The sequence below is a fragment of the Aspergillus udagawae genome, assembly GCF_001078395.1.
Source record: "Aspergillus udagawae IFM 46973 DNA, scaffold_10, whole genome shotgun sequence".
Lineage (NCBI taxonomy): Eukaryota > Fungi > Ascomycota > Eurotiomycetes > Eurotiales > Aspergillaceae > Aspergillus > Aspergillus udagawae.
Window position 1 is genome coordinate 64,385 of NW_025091273.1, and position 19,329 is coordinate 83,713.

The 19,329-nt window shown below is 55.3% G+C and overlaps 8 protein-coding genes across 8 annotated transcripts; 3 read left to right on the forward strand and 5 right to left on the reverse strand.

The window, feature by feature from the left end:
* Positions 1 to 2: 2 nt before the first annotated feature.
* On the forward strand, positions 3 to 2,709 carry Aud_001817 (putative C6 transcription factor; the record flags this gene model as incomplete). Its single annotated transcript, XM_043295820.1, has 5 exons — positions 3 to 122; positions 188 to 294; positions 356 to 782; positions 830 to 1,227; positions 1,281 to 2,709. The coding sequence occupies 5 exons, from the start codon at positions 3 to 5 to the stop codon at positions 2,707 to 2,709; spliced, it is 2,481 nt and encodes an 826-aa protein (XP_043151755.1).
* A 214-nt stretch (positions 2,710 to 2,923) lies between these two features.
* Positions 2,924 to 3,724, reverse strand: Aud_001818 (DJ-1/PfpI family protein; the record flags this gene model as incomplete). Its single annotated transcript, XM_043295821.1, has 2 exons — positions 2,924 to 3,231; positions 3,292 to 3,724. The coding sequence occupies 2 exons, from the start codon at positions 3,722 to 3,724 to the stop codon at positions 2,924 to 2,926; spliced, it is 741 nt and encodes a 246-aa protein (XP_043151756.1).
* A 1,602-nt stretch (positions 3,725 to 5,326) lies between these two features.
* On the forward strand, positions 5,327 to 6,142 carry Aud_001819 (uncharacterized protein; the record flags this gene model as incomplete). Its single annotated transcript, XM_043295822.1, has 1 exon — positions 5,327 to 6,142. The coding sequence occupies one exon, from the start codon at positions 5,327 to 5,329 to the stop codon at positions 6,140 to 6,142; it is 816 nt and encodes a 271-aa protein (XP_043151757.1).
* Positions 6,143 to 7,003: 861 nt separating this feature from the next.
* On the reverse strand, positions 7,004 to 8,897 carry Aud_001820 (isocyanide synthase family protein; the record flags this gene model as incomplete). The annotated part of the gene is made up of 2 exons (XM_043295823.1): positions 7,004 to 8,646; positions 8,723 to 8,897. The coding sequence occupies 2 exons, from the start codon at positions 8,895 to 8,897 to the stop codon at positions 7,004 to 7,006; spliced, it is 1,818 nt and encodes a 605-aa protein (XP_043151758.1).
* Positions 8,898 to 9,692: 795 nt separating this feature from the next.
* Aud_001821 (glutathione S-transferase family protein) lies at positions 9,693 to 10,580 on the reverse strand (the record flags this gene model as incomplete). Its single annotated transcript, XM_043295824.1, has 3 exons — positions 9,693 to 10,121; positions 10,178 to 10,401; positions 10,451 to 10,580. 3 exons carry the CDS (start codon positions 10,578 to 10,580, stop codon positions 9,693 to 9,695), a joined length of 783 nt encoding a protein of 260 aa, XP_043151759.1.
* A 755-nt stretch (positions 10,581 to 11,335) lies between these two features.
* Aud_001822 (3-deoxy-7-phosphoheptulonate synthase) lies at positions 11,336 to 12,752 on the reverse strand (the record flags this gene model as incomplete). The annotated part of the gene is made up of 5 exons (XM_043295825.1): positions 11,336 to 11,395; positions 11,451 to 11,860; positions 11,920 to 12,178; positions 12,237 to 12,666; positions 12,712 to 12,752. The coding sequence occupies 5 exons, from the start codon at positions 12,750 to 12,752 to the stop codon at positions 11,336 to 11,338; spliced, it is 1,200 nt and encodes a 399-aa protein (XP_043151760.1).
* Positions 12,753 to 13,455: 703 nt separating this feature from the next.
* Positions 13,456 to 15,531, forward strand: Aud_001823 (uncharacterized protein; the record flags this gene model as incomplete). Its single annotated transcript, XM_043295826.1, has 1 exon — positions 13,456 to 15,531. The coding sequence occupies one exon, from the start codon at positions 13,456 to 13,458 to the stop codon at positions 15,529 to 15,531; it is 2,076 nt and encodes a 691-aa protein (XP_043151761.1).
* Positions 15,532 to 15,777: 246 nt separating this feature from the next.
* On the reverse strand, positions 15,778 to 18,169 carry Aud_001824 (Zn(II)2Cys6 transcription factor; the record flags this gene model as incomplete). The annotated part of the gene is made up of 4 exons (XM_043295827.1): positions 15,778 to 17,454; positions 17,659 to 17,711; positions 17,764 to 17,873; positions 17,910 to 18,169. The coding sequence occupies 4 exons, from the start codon at positions 18,167 to 18,169 to the stop codon at positions 15,778 to 15,780; spliced, it is 2,100 nt and encodes a 699-aa protein (XP_043151762.1).
* Between the last annotated feature and the right edge of the window lie 1,160 nt (positions 18,170 to 19,329).

A 19,329-nucleotide genomic window follows, 5' to 3' on the forward strand; every position in this document is an offset into this window, starting at 1 on the left:
TAATGGCTGATGCAAACCGCAGCAAGGGCTCTGGGAGCTCCGACTCGGGTGTACGCAAGTTTACGCTTTCGTGTTCTCGATGTAGGGCCTCTAAACTAAAATGCGACCGCAAAGAACCTTGCGTTAGTTGCCGTTTCCTCCATGCGATGCATCTAGTTGAAGCTGGAGGCTTATATTCTCTTTATAGATGGAATGCGTCAAGCGTAACATTGGCCATCTTTGCACCAAAGATGAGCGTCAACCGAGAGCCAAACGGTCCAAAACCGAGCACAGAGACAAGATCGCCTCCAAGAAGTGAGTGTAGCTTGCCGTCGCTTCATCCATGACTGCTACTAACTGATGCTTATCTTATCAGTGATCCTCCAAAAGGAGACGGTGAAGCCGAAGCAGAGGAGACAGCACAACTCTTGGAGCATTTCGTCGAAGGAGCTCCTCGTCCAAATGCCTATCTACCCGCTGCCTTGGGCCCATCACCATCATCCGTCGCGCCAGACTTTCCGCATCACTATTGGTCGAGTAGTGACCCCAAGCGACACAGTGACAAACTCACCTTGATCCGAGAGATCGTCGACGCGTTGCCGGAGCTAGAGATGATCCATGTTCTTTTTGAAGTCTTTGTCACTCGTTGCCAGGGTGCCTTGGGGAATGTGGTTCACACCCTGACATTCATGAAGCAAGCAGAACAGTTCCGCAACTGCTTGAGTCTTGCTTCACCAGATTCGCGGGTCTTGGCGATATCCAGGACGATCTCTATGGATACACTGGCCGGCTACCTCTTAGCGGTACGTGTAGTATCCTACACAGGCGGCGTCTACTGACATCATCCAAGCTCGTGCTTGGTCTCGCTTTTCATCCTACACCGTCTATACTCGGGTGGACTCCTACGCCCTTGACTCTACGTGTGGAGGAGCTTCGAGCGTCCCATGTGCACTCCAAGACATGGAGATCGCTGAGCTTGCGCTGTGTCCAGGACGGACCGTCTCTCTTTTGTGGCTCCATCGCCGGGTTACAGGCCGCAGTTATGCTTTTGCTTGATGGCCAGGAGGACGTGTTGGTTCTGGACGCTGTTCTGGTCACTGCGATTTCTGGAGCCCGCAAACTCGGCCTGCACCGGTTAGGTGACATCAAGTTGGACGCCTCTGCATCACACTCTGTACCCTTGGACAATCGCACGTCAGCAGCGGCGGAACAGCCGCATATTCGAACAGAAATAGGCATTCGCATTTGGTAGGATACCCGAGCAGAATAACTGTGAGTTGAGCTTTGACAATTTCGTATAGGTGGGCACTCGTACAACGGGATTGGTCGCGCGGACAAGCCCTCGGCTACTATACCGTTCATCCGTCGCATTTCAACACTCGGATGCCGTTGCACATCAACGATGATGACCTCTGTCTGTCGACGTGGAGGTTGAGTGTCAATGGCGAAGTCACGGAGCGCCCTCGGTCGGAGTTCACCATGCTGTCATATACTGTCCATGCCCTCGAACTTACCACCATAGTGCGCGAATCTATTCATCTACGGGGATCTCTAACTCAGGGGCCCGATGCGGCCACTGAATCAGCCAAGTTGCGCCGACATCTCAACAACAAGTACGAAAAGTACGTTGCTGGTCTGCCGTCATATTTTCGCTTGGGAAGCACGGTAGGACTCACAGCCACCGGTCCAATGGCAGCGGTCCCCGTGCAACGGTGGATGTTGCACCAGCAACTGTGGAGTTTAGTCCTTCGACTGTATCGAGCCAATCTCGCCTCTCCGATTGGCCGTGCTTCCTGTCAGCTTCTGGCCCAAAATATCATCAGCAGCCAGGCTCAGATCCAGGCACGGTGCGCTGTTTGTGGCACGCTGTCGACCGGCGAGATCCAGCTATTCAACGCGGCCGTCGTGTTGCTCATTGACCTGCTCTTCACATTCAAGCAAGCAGATGCGGATAGTGCAAGTGCACAGCTCAGCCGGTTAATGACTCGCGACAAGATCAGGGAAGCGATTGAACTACTACGGACCAAGAGCATCACAGAAGGGTCATCGCTTCACGGCCTGCACTCGGAGCATGTCAAAGGATCTGCTCAGCGCAGCGTCGTTGCTCTGGAAGCGTTGATGAAGCTGGAGGAAGATGACTCTGATCACGCCAGTAATCAGGGTAATGCCACTGGAAATTGTCCAGGAGCACAGTCGGCCGGGTCGGCGCATACTGCTCAAAACTCGCTAAGACTTAAGGTTGCTGATATTCTCAGGACCTTGAGCGGAACGGCCGACCCTGCGACCGCACCCGTGCAAGAGCAGCAGGCACCCTTTGATGCGTTATCGCCGTTTGATATGTCGGTGCCTTCTGCCAATGTTGCTGACGTGTTCCCTGACTTGGATGTTCTGCCGATCCTCTCCAACGGCCTGAGCCCGAACTTCTGGGAGTTCTTGGACTTTCCCCTGCCACCACCTGATTTCCACGCAAAAGAGGTCTCGTTTGGGGACCTGCATGTCCCCACTGGACTGGGCAGTTCTCGATTTACCGATTCGTATAGTAGTACTCCTGGCACCCGTATGAGCCATACATCTCCTTCCTCTCTGCAGAGTGAACCTATTGGGCTGGGGGCAGAGAGTGACTCTGCCACCACCCCTTCTAGCGCTGCTGATGCCTACATTGCCGCCAAGTTTTATTATGCGATGGGCGGTGGGTCCCTGGCTAATGTAGACCAGCGTGCATTTGCTTAAGGTGATTCGGACTGGCAGTAAATGATGCGACTGCTCGTCGGGTTGGCTGGCAGTTAGGGTTGTGTGGATGTTACAATGTGCCCCGTACTTTCCTATTTCCTTGCTTATTGCAAACCCCACGGTCATGATACCTATAATGCATGGAAAAGTAGACTAGCAAGTTCATTTAATTCATTGAGGAATCCAGTACAAACGCAAAGACAACGAAATCTATCTATGGGCTCTCGTTGGTAGGCAAATCCACAAAGGGATCGTCGGCCGGATCTGAGTGCCAGCGGTACTCCAAACCAAAGGCGACGAAATGGGCATGACGCAGAGCCTTTTCCTTGCTGAAGCCCGGAATGGGAGACTCATCGCCACAGGGCGAAGACTTTTGAGCCTCTACCTGGCGGTCCTCAGGCGCGACATAGGTGCTCGCCAGGAAAGCAAAGCCCGCATCAATACCCGCCGTGACACCGGAAGAAGTCAAGAATTTCCCGTCCTGCACCCAGCGGGCCCTCTTCTGCCATTGAACACCAGCGTCTGTCACATCAAGAGATTAGCATTGGCTGTGAACGTCGCAGACCGACAGGGACAACATACACTTCGGCGTCATCTCATCATACAGACGCTTGTTTGTCGTCGCCTTCCGCTTATCCAGGCGGCCCGTCGCAGCCAGCAAGATCGAGCCCGTACACACAGTAAATACGTTGGGGGCGCGGTCAACCAGCTGACCAATGCGCTGCAGCAGGATCGGGTCCCAGACCAGTGGCATCATGCCAAAGCCCCCCGGGATGAACAGGGTATCGAACTTCTGGTCCTCCTGGAGGGCCTCGGCCAGTGTGAGGGTCGGGATCACGCCGATGCCATTCTTCATGGACGTTTCAATGCCGCGTGGGGAGTCGAGGTTATGCAGGCTGACTAACTCGAGAGTGTAGTAGTCGCTGCGGGGGACAATGGCGCCCAATGGGCCGAAGAGATCGAGGGCTTCAAACTCATTGTAGACGAGTGACAGGATGCGGTGCTGCGTAGGCATTTTTATTTATTCTTTATTTCTTATGAAGGTATTCAAGGTGGTGTGCGTTAACCTGAAGTGGGAGTGTTGCTGGCTCACGTCAGATGGCGGTCTTGGGGCCCTTGGTATTTGTACGTTTCCCGAGGCTAAGGTATCTGACGAAATCGCCATTGGTTTCCGAGGCCCTGGAGGGCCCTAAAGGGATTTCTCTCAGCGGACGGACGGCCAGCCGGACATGCCACTAGAGGGAGCAGGCGCGGATTTGCGACGGAACCTGAAACTCCATGGAGTTTTGCGCAGGCTCCGTGGCTCCATCCAGAGAGCCTGGTTCCTTGGAAAAATGTGTAGCGCCGATCTTAGCCTTCGGAATTGCCGAGGAAGGCTTGTATTCTGTTCTAGTAGCTTTGCTCGGTTACCCCACTTACGCTGTTGGTGAGAGAGAAGTCGGTGATCTGACTTTACCCCTGCACGCTAAAGTCGCCAACAGACCGAAGGATCCTTAGATGCTGCCGTTACATGAGGAATAACCGAATAACGATGCTCATCAGGTAGTATGCGACATTTTGGAAGTATATCGCAAGGCAGTAATGCAGGGTCGCGGGTGTCCCATTACTTTATTGCGCCAGTCAAGTTCCAGCGGTTACCGGAAGTGGATGTGCTGGCTACGTCTTCGCCTTTGTACTGGATTAAGGTGAAGTTAAATGAGGACGTAGCGGATGCAGGTAGATAGCATTGCATTTCTGTATCTCGCAGGGCATGGGGCATAATGGATTGGCCCCCCTGTAGGGTGTCCACTACTTCAAACAGCGAGACAAGCTCGCTGCACCTGCCACGTTTCTGGCAGCCTCTCTTCCCCGGTCCGTCTGATTAACTGTGCTGATCGCAGTAGACACGTGGGCGACATGATGCTGCTGAGCGTTCGTTACACTGAAATGGTGGCATCAGTCCACGAGTGCTCCGATATGCCGTCGTCTGAAACCAACTGACCGGGGTCGAAACATGGCGGCAAATGGGGTCCAAAAACTCGAAACCCACTGTGCACTGACCCTGCGCTGAGTCTCCACCGAACATTTGGCGTGGTTTTCATTGGTGCTGATCCGCTGGTCCCGCCATTGATTTTCTGCAGTCCCCTCCGTGCGCTTGAGTCTTGACAGCATCCGCTACCACTGCCGATCTAGCCCGTCAGCTCCTCTGCGCCTCTGCAGGTTTCGTTTGGTTTGTACTCACCCCGTCTCCGGATACCCTTGTCGCCACCTCGGAGTCTGGTTTAATTGAATATGGGTACGGCAAGGCTGCCTTGGCTGCAGTGCTGCAGCCAAATGGCCGACAGTCCGTCCGCAGCCAGTAACCCTTTTCGCTCCAACGGATGCCCCGACGGACGCCGTAGCCGCAGGAGTCTTCACGGAGGACTGCCGTGGGCGAACAGGCCTGTTCTATAAATGGCGATGCATCCCCTTGCTGGTCGGCCAAGGCATGCACCGTAGTCAGCATTAGCTGTCTGTCCTGTTCCAGCTGCCTTGGCAATCACGCAGTATATATCCATTATCCGTCACACAACGCTAGAACCTTCTGCAAAATACTGTGAAACTTGGCATTTTCCACGTGGTTGTTGGGGTTCACAACATGCAGTGCACCCGCAGTGGATCAAGCACGCCCATGGGGAGAGATCCGAATTCGAGATGGGTGCAGTGGCTCGCCCTCACCCGACGCAATAACCCTGCATGCTTGTCAGGCGCAGTGTCGTCGCCGACTTCCTCAACCTCCTCGCTGCCCATGGCTTGCTCCAACCTCGGTGACAGCGGCCGTGTTCGCTCGCGCAGCAGCGCAACCAGTTACTTTGCCCTGCTCTCCGCCGCCGCGGACGCCCACCAGCGACAGGATGGCCGCAAGCAGCACTACAGTGGCAGTGGCACGTCCACGGCCGGGCACATGGACTCCTCGTGGGTTGCCTGGCTCAATGAACGCAGCCTCCAGTTCCAGGGTGGAGGACCTGTCGGGGACCCGATGCAGAGTATGCCATGCACAGGACACTACGCCTCCAAACCACCAGTGCAATCGCCATGCTGCTTCCCCGACAGCACCGCCATGCCCAGCTCCCCTTTCCACATATCCGCCTTCACCACTCCTACTCCTCCGTCCATGGACTCCGGCGCGGAAACGCCATTCCCCTCGCCGCTGGCTCCCCTCACAGACGCAGACTTGGACGCCCTGAGCCAGCAATTCCCCGACTTTCCCGACACCCCAGACGGATTCCCCGTCTGCTTCACCGATTCAATGGCCGAAACGGACCCGTTTGATCCGGCGGAGCTAGGCGCGGGCTTGCTTACCTGGCTAGACGAGCAGCATGCGTTCGCGTTTGATCTGGGCGAGGATGCGCCTGTTAGTCCGAGCAAGCGGGGCCTGAATCTGGAGGGTTATCCGGCCGAAATGTCCGCGTAGGGAAAGGCGTGGGAGGAGGGGATCAAGAAATAGACGGTTGACCACGAGGTATAGACTATAACGGCTTTACCAGCCGGGAAAAAGCGCTTTGAATCGGGGCTACTTGCTTGTCTTATTGCTCTATCTGTAATGGCCCCTGTTATAGGCTCATGATGTGGATCTTCGGTGTTGGCTGGTTGGTTGATTGTATATACTTGCTCATGACTAGATGTATGATGAGTTAATGACTACGAGAAATGAAAAGTTGACTTTCTTTATGTATACATTGACGTTGTGTAAGTTCTAGTACATAGGTGTATGATGTATCTACGTCCTGCCCCATTAGGGCGCATTAGCCTGGTCGCATTAGCTCTCAGCCTTTCAGCCATGACGAATGTCAGCAGCCCCTGCTGCTCTAGTCAGACTGTCAGACTCTTTAGCCGCATTCTTCAGCGGTTCAGCCCTGTGGCCGGATTGTGCTCGACACGGATCGTTTGATGCATAAATTCCGACCGGAGTCTGAGGAGTTCCCGTTGCCGCCGCGGAGTTTCGCTGCGCCGTGTACACGATGCGAAGCCGACAGAGCGAGATTGCTCCGAGGTCTTTCCTTTAGTTTATGATTTCCTTTGCTATGGACTACGGAGGAAAAAAGAGTCTGTATAATGCGCAGAAGATGGGAGATGAGCGAGGTTCATTCAGTCTAGGCGTCTGTATACTCGCAGAATAGTAACATCTAGAATAAACAAGAAAACGAATAGCATCTAACTGTCAAAAGGGGCAACCAAAAATAAAAATAAAAATAAAAATAAAAAAATAAAAAAATAAAAAAATAAAAAAAACCAACGACCAAAGAAGAACAGAGACATCTAAGAACTATAGTCATTAAACTCCGCCACGCAAAACCCGCAGACTGGACGGACTCAAATGCACTGCCAGCGCAACGCGATGGTCCGTAACCACTGCATGGCCCGCCTGCCAGCGATGCAACACGCGATACCGCACATCGTCCAGCGCAGCAGCAGCCTCGATGAACGGAAGAAGCGCCGACTGCGCATCGTCGCCCGTCGCGGCCGAGATCTGCACGAAATACGACGCAGCCGCGGTCTCGCCCTGGTTCCTTGTCGCTGTCGTCGTTGCGACGCCCTCGTGCAGGATACTCAGCGACACCCCGCCCCCTGCGACGCGGCGGAAATCATCCGCCATCGCAGTGGTATATTGCATCGGGTCCAGGCCCTCGAAGATAACGGGGGAGTGCACCTTGGCGAGTTCCGCGACGTGCTCCAGGCGGAACTGGCTGATGGGGGTATCGCGCGGGACCCGGATTTTGAGGCCGAAGGGGTACAGCGGCTGGAATTGGACGTTCGGGGTGAGCGCCGGGACGTCGCGGGTCTCGATGACGCGGTACATGGGGACGTCGGCGCAGAGGAAGTTCAGGCCTAGCTCGTCCTGGAAGGGACGGTAGGAAATGGCCCCGTCTGTGGGTTTGCGGCTCAGGCTGAGTGAGACGCTCTCCGTGTCCAGGTAAGGTGTGTTGTGCCAGGGGGTGACGGGGAAGGTGCTGTACCGTTTGTGCGGCAGCAGAGCGACGGAGAGCTTGCCCGTGTTGTCGCTGGCGTGGATGGATAGACGAACGTGCAGGGGGGAGGCCGTGGCGACAAGGGCGGAGAACGCCTTGCCGCGTTCGATCATGCCGCGGGCGACGGTGGAGCAGTGCTTCTTGATGGCGTTCTTGCTCATCTGCTTGTCCTTGAAGAGGAGGGCGAGATCAGACATGAGGAAGCGGATGTAGCCCCGATATGTCAGTGCCGCGTTGGGATCTTTCTTCAGGTCCTCGTCAAAGTCGTAGCCGGCGGGGAGATACGAGGAGAACAGACGGTCCTTGAGCTCGCCGATGCGGCTGGCGTATTCCTCCTCGGTGATGGGGACATTGTGCCGTCCCTCGATCAGCTCGAAGGGGTCTGAGAATCGGATATGCTTCAGCCCCAGCCGGTCAACAATGCGGTGCAGACCCTCTGCGTATCGGAAGACCTCTTCGTCCGACACGCCCAGCAGGTCATTATAGCAGCACCCGTCGCTGACGATAGTGACGTGTCCACCGGGCGGGTAGATCTGCTGAATACGCGCACCCATCGAGTTGAAATGCTCGAGGGACATGCGCTCGCCGACGTCCGGGTCCGGGCCAAGCACCTTCTCCTTCCGGTTGGGGCTCTTGAACGGGTACGCGGGAACCACCATGTTGATGGGTTCCTGCTTGGAGACAAAATACCGCAGGGTCTCGAGGAGCTTGGGCTTGTATACGTCCTCGTACAAGTCCTCGGGCCCGCTGATGCGGTATGAAGCGATGATCTCCGCGATGCGTTCGACTAGAGCTTCATTTGCGGCCTTCTTTCTCGCCCACGCCAGCGTGTCGAGGGGCAGGGTCGCAGGGAAGCTCACCCGGCGCGAGGTATCAAAGGGCTGCAAGGGCTCGACGATGCGGGCCTCGATGCTGGGCACGATGGTGATGGTGTTGGACAACATTCTTGCTATAGATGATGGAGACAGCTAATGGTCAGGACTACCAGTACACGAGCAATAGCAATTAATAAAGACTTGTAATACAGCTGTTGCTGGAGATGGGCTGGCGTCTGCTCTGATCTCCTGCTTTCAACCGGAGCAATGCCGCTTCTCCCGCCCCTATGTATGTACAGCCCTCCTGGGCTGAGAACCCCCCAGGACCAATCACTGTGAGGTATTCTCCCACGGTATTCGTGCTCCGCGGATGGCTCTTGCCCATGAGCACTGCAGATGTGTTTTGCCTCTTTCATGGATACCGTTCCGAACGGATATTCCACGTGGAGAGACCTGTATTTGCTCACAAAGCGCAAGGAGAGTCAGGCCCAGCACTGGAAAGAGCGCAATGACGATCCATATGGCCCAGAGACAATGCACCAGCCTGTCAGGCTCGGAGATTACATTGCATCTGCCGGGTTTGGCTACATAACTGTTGCTGTCGTCCGCGGTTTCCGTCCTCCGTGGGTAGAGACTCGGTAGAGAAAGCTTTCCCCCAAGGTAAGGTCGTTATATCAGCTTTGTCAGCTTACAAGCCAGTATCGCTAGTCTTAGTCAAGGCATTCAGGGAACTGGATTCAATTCTCTCGAGGTACTTGAACTTGACGTAGTGGCTTGGGTTGGAAGTGGCAGGATACTGAGCGACAAGGAAGGGGGAAATCCTAGGACGGATATTCTCGGAGGATGAAATTAGCTTGAGCAGATCAGTCTGCTCAAAGGGAAGGTAGATTCTGCGCAGATAGGATACATTATTCTGCGGTAGGGTAGCATAATTATAAAGTCAGAATAGTTACATCCACGATATACGCTTTTAGCAACAGCATGTTGAAGTCGGACACTGGGAACACTTCTACGCATTGAACATGGAGGTGCCCAAGAATATTGCATACACCTGGCACGTGCAAATGTTAAAGATACCAAGTGAGAGATGAAGAAAGAAACAGAAAGAAGCAAAAGGAAACAACTTCTATTGAAGCCAAGATTGTTCTATGTACATATTCTCCCTGATCTCCAGACTAATCTACTGCATTGGGGGCACAGCCTTCTTGTATGCAGCCTGCACTTCAGGAAGTGCATCCAGCTTCTTGATGTAAGCATCAATAGCCGGGTACTCCTCAAACGGCTGGAGTGCAGAGCCAGCCAGCACCGAGATCTTCAACCAGGGCAGGATGGCAAAGTCTGCGATGGTCAGACGGCCCAGCGCGACGAACCCGTTCTCCGCGGACGCGAGATGCTTTTCCAGCACAGACCGCAGACGCTCAACCTCGGCCTGGTAGCGCGCAATCACAGAGGCGTTGGGCTTCTCGCCGTGAGCGCCCTCGTGGAAGGCAAGGAACCAGACCAATTGGCCTTGGTAGGGGCCCAGACCGGACACCTGCCAGGCGAGCCACTGGTTGACGGCAGCGCGTTCTTCAATGGTGTTGCCGGCGAGCTTGCCGCTGGGATCATACTAAGTTGGTCTGTCAGCTACTACGAGTCACAGAGGGAAAGTGGGGTCATGGGTACCTTCTCAGCCAGGTATCTCAGGATAGCGGCACTCTCGAAGACGGTAAAGTTGTTGTTCTGGTGGTCGATCAGGCCGGGGACTCGGCCGTTAGGGTTGACCTTGGAGGTGTATTCAGGATCCTTGACGGTGCCTTTGCCCTCGCCGAATCCAAGGGGAACACAGTCATAGTCCAGACCGAGGTGCTCGAGGGCCATGGCCACCTTGACAGGGTTGGGGCCGGGGCCTATAGGCATTCAGTAGTGAGCTCCAGGTCGTTCGGGAGAAGGTCTTACCGGCGTGAGTGTAGAGGGTGAATGGAGCCATCGCAAAGATTGTCGAGGAGAAAGTGCGTTGTTGGACTTGTCTGAAAGTAGAACGAGACTGAGATCGAAGCGCGTTTCTCAAGAGAGGAGAGAAGCTCATGTATGTGGATGTTGCTGTTGGATGATGCTGTTGGCCAGGTCAGGATACCCTTCCACTCGCTCTCTTTATACCTTTTGAGGCCATACTTGCAGCATGAGAAGCTATATCCAGAATTCCATATTGATAATCAAGACTCAATCCCCGGAGCAAGAGAAGCCTTCTTCGTTCCGCGGCCGAAGAAGAGGCCATGTGGAGTGAGCCGGAGCTATGGCTGCATCCAATGACAGAGACAGGACACCACACGATCGAGAGGAGACCAAACTAGCCAAGAACTCTTAGCTCTCGGGGATCTACGGAGACTCACTGAGGATGTTTCGTCTTTCGAGAAATTCAAGACTCCGCGGAAGATCACTTTGGCCCCCGAAACTCCGAAACTCCGAGAGCTGTGCAGAATCCGGAGCTCCATGCAAATAAGAAGTAAAAATAGCATCATGGGGGTTAACTCCATGTTGAGAATATATGGAACTGGAATGAGGTGTGGTGATACATGTCACGAATCATGTTCTGGATGATGTAGGTGGACGCTGCTGGCGAGAAATATATATATATACACTCCATGGATAGATTGTGTACAACTACCTAATGTTCGGCTCCTTATGTATAGTAGAGACTAAAGTTGGAATACATAGAGAGACAGCAGAATCAACGATAGATTTCATAGAGATATCAACAATAGCTACTTTTAATCGACATTCTATCTAGCTAACCAAGAAATCAACTGCTATAGAGACCCTACCTACCACTTACACGACTGATCATAGCCTATCTGATTCTCGCAATGCTGACATGCTGCGGCCCCGTCGCTGCTTGACAGCCTAGATAGTGTTAGTGCCAACCTGTGTAGGGGTGTAGGGGACATCCCTAACGTACCAGGCTGAGCGTCTGCAGCATCTTCACTGTAGTCTCAAAACCAACGCACCCATCCGTAATGGAGACTCCATACTTGAGATTCTGCACCTCATCCTCCGACTGTGGCGCAGCCTGCTTGCCTTCGTTGATGTTACTTTCGATCATGACTCCGGTGATGGCCTGCTCCCCCGCCGCGATCTGTTTGGCAATCGCATCTATCACCTTGGGCTGGTTACGGTAGTCCTTTTGACTGTTGCCGTGCGAGGCATCGATCATGATACTTGGATTGAGGTGCTTAGGATAGGCCTTGACCGTGGACGCAACAGAAGCAGCGTCGAAGTTAGGGCCGCTGTCTCCTCCACGGTGTATAACGTGGAGATGAGGGTTGCCTTTCGTGTGGACGATGGCTGCAAGGCCTTGTTCGGTAACACCTGCAGGGCAGTCAGTACAGGCAACGAACTAGCAAGTAAGCTGTTATTGGCCGACGAACCTAGGAACGAGTGTGGAGACGCGGCGCTCTTCATCCCGTCCAGGGCGATATTGATATTCCCCGAGGAACCATTCTTAAACCCGATGGGAAACGACAGGCCCGACACGAGCTGCCGGTGTACCTGCGACTCGGTCGTGCGCGCCCCCACCGCGCCCCAGGAGTACAGATCAGCCAGGAACTGAGGGGAGATGGTGTCGAGCACCTCGCAGGCAACGGGGAGACCGAGCGCAGTGATGTCGAGCAGCAATTGGCGCGCAACCTGCAGCTAATTTGAGCACTGATCCTGTAATTGATAGGGCTACAGATGGCCAAGGTACCTTCAATCCCCTGTTGACCTGATTGGTGGAGTCAATGTTTGGGTCGTAGAGGAAACCCTTCCAGCCCACTGTGGTTCGCGGCTTTTCAAGGTAGGCCCGCATGACGATTAGGAGATCCTTGTCCCACCCATGTTGTTGGACGGCAGCCTGCAGACGGATGGCGTAGTCGTGCGCCACGTCTGTATCATGGATGGAGCAGGGGCCCACGATGACGAGCAGCCGGTCGTCGCCGTTCCGCTGGATGATCTTCGCTGCCCCCTGTCGGGTTGATTCGATCGTGCGTCGAGAGGCGGGGGTGATGGGAAACTCGTGAATCAGAAGCGCAGGCGAGACCAGAGGCTCATAGGCTACGACATTGCTGTCTTTGAGAGGCGACGATGGAACGGGAACAACGCTATCGGCGAGAATATGAGGGCGAGTGTGCCGGCTTCTACCTTGTCAGTATGCAAATATCAAAGGCCAGACGGGAACATACAGTTCCGGTCCTTGACTGACGGCTCCGGGTGCGGCCAGCATGTTGACAGCGATATAGGTCCGAGATACAAAATAGTGTTATTGTATGTGGTGTTCGAAGGCGATTATAGTGAGGAGAAAACTTATGGATAGGTCTGCGTCGTCTTCTATTAGCTTTATAGACGGGGAGATTGTGCTCCTGGTAGACTTTTCTTTTATTCTTGAGCAGCAACTGGCTTTCTTTCTTCAGGATTATACATAGGCTGCTGGACTAGGATATTCAGCTTGTAACTGAAGAATTCGGAATCTGGGGAGCAGGAGCTCCGAGGTCAGTCCGCTATCAGATAGAGATGAAACTTGAGATGATCAGCATTCCAATCAGAGTTCTGGAACAGTGTTAACCAGATCGATAACCGGGGTAGTAACATGTATGTGCCAACCGGAGGCGTTCGCGGGATGTCAGCAAGATCCGCGCATATGCGGCTGTTCTCTCTGCTGCGGACTCCGACAGGCTTAGAAGAACACGAGAGGAATTTCGGCGGACAATGAAGCATAGCTATCCGCGGATATCATCAATTGCTGTAGTATGCGGAGATTCAATCGCTGGCTGGAATGAATATAAAAGTTCCTGTGGATTGGCGTCATCTCTTATCACACAACAACAACAACACCACCATCACCACCACCACCACCAACGACGACAATTCATCTCGAATCCCAATTAATCACCTTCTCATTCAGTCAGGTTAAAGCCCTCGCTACCAAAATGACTCAGATCCAGCCCACTCCCAAGCACACGTTTGCTGAGCGTGCTGCCGCCAACAACTTCAACGATGCGCAAATCCTCAACTCCAACAACCCTGCTGGTGCCGACATCCCTGAGAAGTCCGATGTTGTCGTCGCCGGTGGTGGTATCCACGGTCTCATCTACGCCATCCATGCTGCCAAGTACAAGCCCGGCAAGCTCAACATCTCGCTGATCGAGAAGGGCAGCAAGCCAGGCTACAAGATCGGCGAGAGCACGCTTCCTCTCTTCTCGCTGTGGTGCAAGATGCACGGCTTGACCGCCGAGTACATGCTGCGTCTCTTCGGCCTCAAGGATGGACTCTGTTTCTATTTCCTCGACCGCGAGAACCAGGGCCACTACACCGACTTCTGCAGCAATGGCACCCCCGGTCTCTTCCTCAGCGGTTTCCAGATCGAGCGCCCCATCAGCGAGCTGCTCTTCACTCTGTTGGCCCAGCGCAACGGCGTCAACGTCTACCACGGCCGCCAGGTCGACTTCAATGGCAGCACCATCAAAGGGGGATTCCAGAGCAACAAGATCGCCATCAACCCCGGCAAGTTCGACGGCAAACCTGCCACCACCATCGACTCCTCCCTGCTGGTCGACGCCACCGGTCGCTTCCGCCAGCTGGCTTCCAAGAAAGCGTCTCTTCACCGTTTCGAGGGTTGGAACTACGACGCCTTCTGGGGTTACTTCACTGCCCCCAAGGACGAAAGCAAGATTCCCCTTCGCTTCTACGAGGGTGACCACACCAACCACCTGTGCTTCCCCGAGGGCTGGGCCTGGATCATCCGTCTCCCCTCCTGGGAAGGCAGCCCCATCCCCAACCTGATGGACATGATCTCGTACCTGCTCGACTGCGCCGAGGCTGGTGTTCCCGGGGACCAGATTCCCAGCTCCGAGGAACTCGCCAAGATGTTTGACCTCAAGTTCCAGTGGGTTACCAGCATCGGGTTCGCCGTCCGCAACGACGTCAAGTACCCCGAGGACATGTCCGCGTACGGCACCCGCGAGGCCGAGCGCAAGTTCAACTACTTTGTCGAAAAGTACGACCTCATCAAGAAGTTCATGAGCAATTTCGAACTTGTCGAGGATCTATACGGACCAGGAACGACCTGGTACATCCGCAAGTCCCTCACCTACCAGTCGCCAGTCGTGTCGGGCCCTGGCTGGTTGGCCGTCGGCGACGCCTGCGGCTTCACCAATCCGCTGCACTCCCCCGGTATCACTGCCGCCATGTCCACTTCGACCTACGCGGCCGAGCTGACTCACAAGGCGCTCGAGGAGGCCCAGCGCGCCGCCGACGCCCAAGCAGCTGAGGTCTCCATCCGCAAGACGCTCGCCCCCTACGACGACTTCGCCAAGCGCCTCATCCCCGCCCTGAACCAGATGAACAAGTTCAACTACGTCTGCTTTCGCGAGCCCCGGCTGGGCCCGCAGGTCTCCTGCCTGTGGCAGTTCTTCTCCGGCATCGGCATCCCGGGCTGGCAGCTCATCCGCCAGGACTATAACCTCAACTTCGACACGTACGTGCCGCACTCGATCAACTGGGCCTGGGGGTCGATGGTGCCCGAGTACGACACCGTCGCGCGCAAGGCGATCGAGCTCATCGCCCCGATCCCGCTGGAGGAGTCTGTGCCCGACGCGACTGTCCGCGAGGTGATCGAGTTCTCGAACGCGGTCAAGCGCGTCGCGGTCGACTCGAACCGGTTCAATTTCCGCTGGGACGGTCTGCTGCGCTACTACGATCTCTTCCTCAACTACGACGAGAAGAAGAATTGGAAGGACGTGTTCTCGCGCCAGTGCAAGGAGTGCGGGGCCTGGCTTGTCTGCCGCCCGGACTGGCGCAAGTGCTACTCCTGCGGCCAGGAGAGGACCGAGGAGGAGGCGGCCATCGCCTGGAACCCGCCTCTGGCGGTCGACGAGGTCAAGGCGCTGGTGCGCGCCTCGGACGCCAAACCTGCTTCCCGGGCGGCCAAGGACGCGACTGTCGAGGAGGAGCAGCTCAAGGACGGGACTGTGCTTGTCTCGCATACGGTGACGATTTCTGTATAGAGATGGGGAGGTGGTTGTATAAAGGAATTTTTCTTTTGTCTGCACTTACGATTGTTTCTTTCTGGTGTTTTTTCTGCTGCTGTGGCTTTTCTGATAATGGTTCATATGCGATTAGATTGATGATTGCTCTTCTGATATACTATCTGGTGTGCTATCCTGCTTGCTGTGCTGAAAACTGTTTCCGAGAGTTCGTGTGAATAGTACTGTTAAATCTTATCCGTGAAAGATCCTCAAAAAATGCTCAATCTACATGCACTGCCGATGTAGACTCAGCTTATACCGCGCCAACGACGACGTCTGCTGCAGCGCCTCCAACAATGCCAATACTTCATTGATATGCCATTGCAACACCCGCAGCTTCTCCCGGCTCAGCCGTCCACTCCACGAGCCCCCCGCCGCCACATACGGCCCTGGCCCCAGCATAGGGGCTCCCGCAGTCGGAAACTCCCCACCCCCTTGGACAAATGTAAAGAACTCCGTCGCCGAGTTCCCCCTCGACCCCGCCACCACATCCCCCTGCATCTGCTTCCCCTTCCCCGGCACCATCCCCATGACATCCATCCCCTGCGCAGCATGCAACAGGACCTGACCCACTAGCGCCGCCGACGACGCAGGCTGCAGCACCCGCCGCAGACTCCCCGTGCAGGGCCGCTTCTCCTCGTTCTTATCAAGAGACATCTGCGCCTGCGACGGGGCCTGGCTACCGGGCTCGTCCTGGGTACCGATACTCCGGCACTGCGTGAGGACGAGGATGCAGGCGTCCACGCAGGCGTCCATGCACATCATGCGCAGGGCCCCCGAGGTGCTGGGCGCGTGCATGAGGTGGAAGGCCTCGTGGCGGAAGAGCTTGAAGCGAATGAGCCCGAGCTCGAGGCTCAGGTGCATATTTTGGATCTGGGGCGCGCGCGCCAGTGACAGTCGGTGGTCGGTGCTGGGCTTGCGGGTGGTGAGGTCCCCGGCAATGGGGTTGGTATCGAGCTGCATACCGCCGCTGTTGGACTCGCTGCCGGCCGGGAGGGTGCTGGCAAGGATTTGGTAGAACGAGAGCTTGTTGTCCAGGGCGTCCAGCTCGGTGCAGAGCTCTGCCGCTTGGGCGGGGGACACAGGCCCCGGGCGAATGATGCAGTCCTCTGCGCGGCGGGAGAGGTGGGCCAGGGCGAGTGCGTAGTCCAGGTAGTGCCTCGTCAGGCTGAGGCGGTCCCACTGCTCTTGTTCCATGGTGGAGGGGTAGGTGCCGTTGTCTGGGAAGCTGGGGATCTTGGACGGTGGATCGCGGTACATCTCCGGCCGGATGAAGTAGCTGCTGGTGTGGTAGATACCTGGGGAGGTCCAGTCAAGCAAGCAGATGAAGGACCAGAGTTGCCAGCGCCATTCCCGCTCGATGAGAAGGGGCCCCGCGTCGTAGGGAGAGTCGAGCGAGGCGTCGACGGCGGACGAGATGACGTCAAGGTGGAGCTTGAGGTACTCGGACGGTGCGGCAAAGGATCGCGCGGCGAGCAGGAGGAGGATCTTGATGGAGACGATCTGCAGGGAAATCTCCGTGGCTGCGGCGGTTTGCTGGAGTAGGTCGTTGTTTGTGTCCAGTACTGGCGGTGCTCGACCTTCAAAGCCGCTTTTGACCGTTGGGGGGAATGAGTCCAGGTCCGAAGATGTGATGAGCATCCGCGATCCTTTCCATAAATCGCGCACCAGGGCGTCAATGTCGGCACTTGCGAGCCCCAGCTCCTGCGCCTTCCCTGGATCCAGGTCCACGGCCGCGAGACTGGCGCACGCGAGGATCCTCGAGACCTTGATATCGAGACGTTCGAGCGAGGTTGGGGAACAGGCAAAGTCCATGCCCCGAGGCAGACGTTGAACCTCCTCGACGTCGCAGATGAGTTGGTGCACGTCGACGAAGCCGGTCAGCGAGGCAGATCCGGATATCTAAAGCAATGGACCGCGTCAGACGTTTTCGTGCTATTGACACAGGAGGGGATAGGCACATAATGCGAAATCAGGCCACAAAGCAAACGGTTTTCCGGCAGCAAGGCCATCAGCCGTGATGGTGTCCATTGTCTAAGATCCGAGGCTAATGACGAGTCTGTACTTCGATCAGTATCAACTGTGAAATCAGAAAGGTCAACATACCCTGGCCAATGCCGCCCACTGAACTGCTTCCCGATCGCCCGTGGGACGGAGGTCTGTAGTCAAGCGACGTCAAGTCCAGACTCTCCGCAAATTCCTTTCCTTTACCCCTGATGTTCTCGATCAAGGCCGAATTCGACGTCTTGAGCTCCTGGACTTCCTCGGTCAACTTGAGAATCAGTTTCGGTAGTTGCTCGAGGGTTTCCCTGTGGTTTCGCCTGCACTCCGTCAATATTTTTCAGTCATATTCCTACGCGCAGGGCCCGCACTCTGGTCTTTGCCCCTCCTCCCAAGTGCACAGATGTCCCTCTCCTCGCGCCCGACAGGCACCACAGGGGTCGAAACGATCGCATTTGAGCTTCCGCCGTCGGCACGAGTGGCAGCTGAAGATCTTCTTGTCTTTGCCTTTCTTCGGCGGCGGATTCGGCTGTGACTGGCCTGCTGGGGCGGGAGGATTGGGTTTGCCTGAGGACTCTGGTTCTGCGACGGTGGGAGAGGGCTTCTGAACTGTCATGTCGAGATCGGTATCGTGGGCTTGCCGTTTCGGAGTCCAGAGCGGAGCAGAGAAAGGACAAAAACAGTTGAAAGGCAGTTACGTTATCCTGTACCAAGAGAATAAAATGAGCCCAGCACAGCAATTCATGCCTAGTCACGCTTCCAGGAACACGAGCTGACATGACGCACCTCTCATTCCTCTCGTGTCGCATACGCCTCCAAACTCAACGAGCCATAGCTGAAGCGGATGTCTGGTCTCGTCTACATAGCGCCAAGACACTGGGAAAACATGGCTTGACAGGGTTGTTTATAAATGGCCTGCTGATCCCATTGCGCTCAGCTGTTTCGGCGGGAATGGGGGCTGCACTCATTGATCGAGAAACGTCCGATAGGATCGAGCCACAAGACCTGGGTCCTAGCCCGTTAGGGTGGTGGGGTGGTTCGACAATGGGAGGGGGCTGCGCTATTCAGTGGTATCCAGGACTATTATTCAGTACTGCAGTTTGCCTCATCGCTTGATTGGGTGATCACGTCAATGATCAGGGCCTGAATAATACATCGCAGGTCGCGATGTATCCAATCGCTGCCACGATTAGCACTTTTGCTCCGTTGGTAATCACTCTCTACTGTCAAGGATCTGTCTCAGAAGCGACCGGAGAGATGGTGCCGGTGACCGGTCGGTCCTACCAGCGGATATGTGGGTGACATGACTTGAGTAAGACGGGGCTTCGCCAACGTGAGGACTAAGGCAGAGTAATGGCGAATAGGATGCTCTGCTCCATTTTGGTGAGAAAGTCAGCCTCCAACTGCTCTTACAGGCCCCCACTGAGCTTACTCCCGCAGCCGGGCCAGATTGGTGGACTAGAAAAAGACCAGGAGCAAATAGGTAGAATGCCATGGAAGAACGAGGAGAGCTGAGCTTCTCCCAGGCTTCAGGGCGGGACCAGTCCTCGGAGATTTTTGGTCGCAGCGCAGTTGTGGCACTTACTAGCGCTGATAATCCCGTATTATCCTTTCCTCGTTCCGTCTTCCATCCTCCTGTGGCAACGGGCGAACGTGTCTGTGAGTCTGCAATATCTGCAACCTTCACTACGAGATCTCCATCTTCTGGAGGGTCCGTGCCTACTAAGGTAGCTGTTATTAAGGATAGAATAGAATCCTAGATCACATACATTCCCG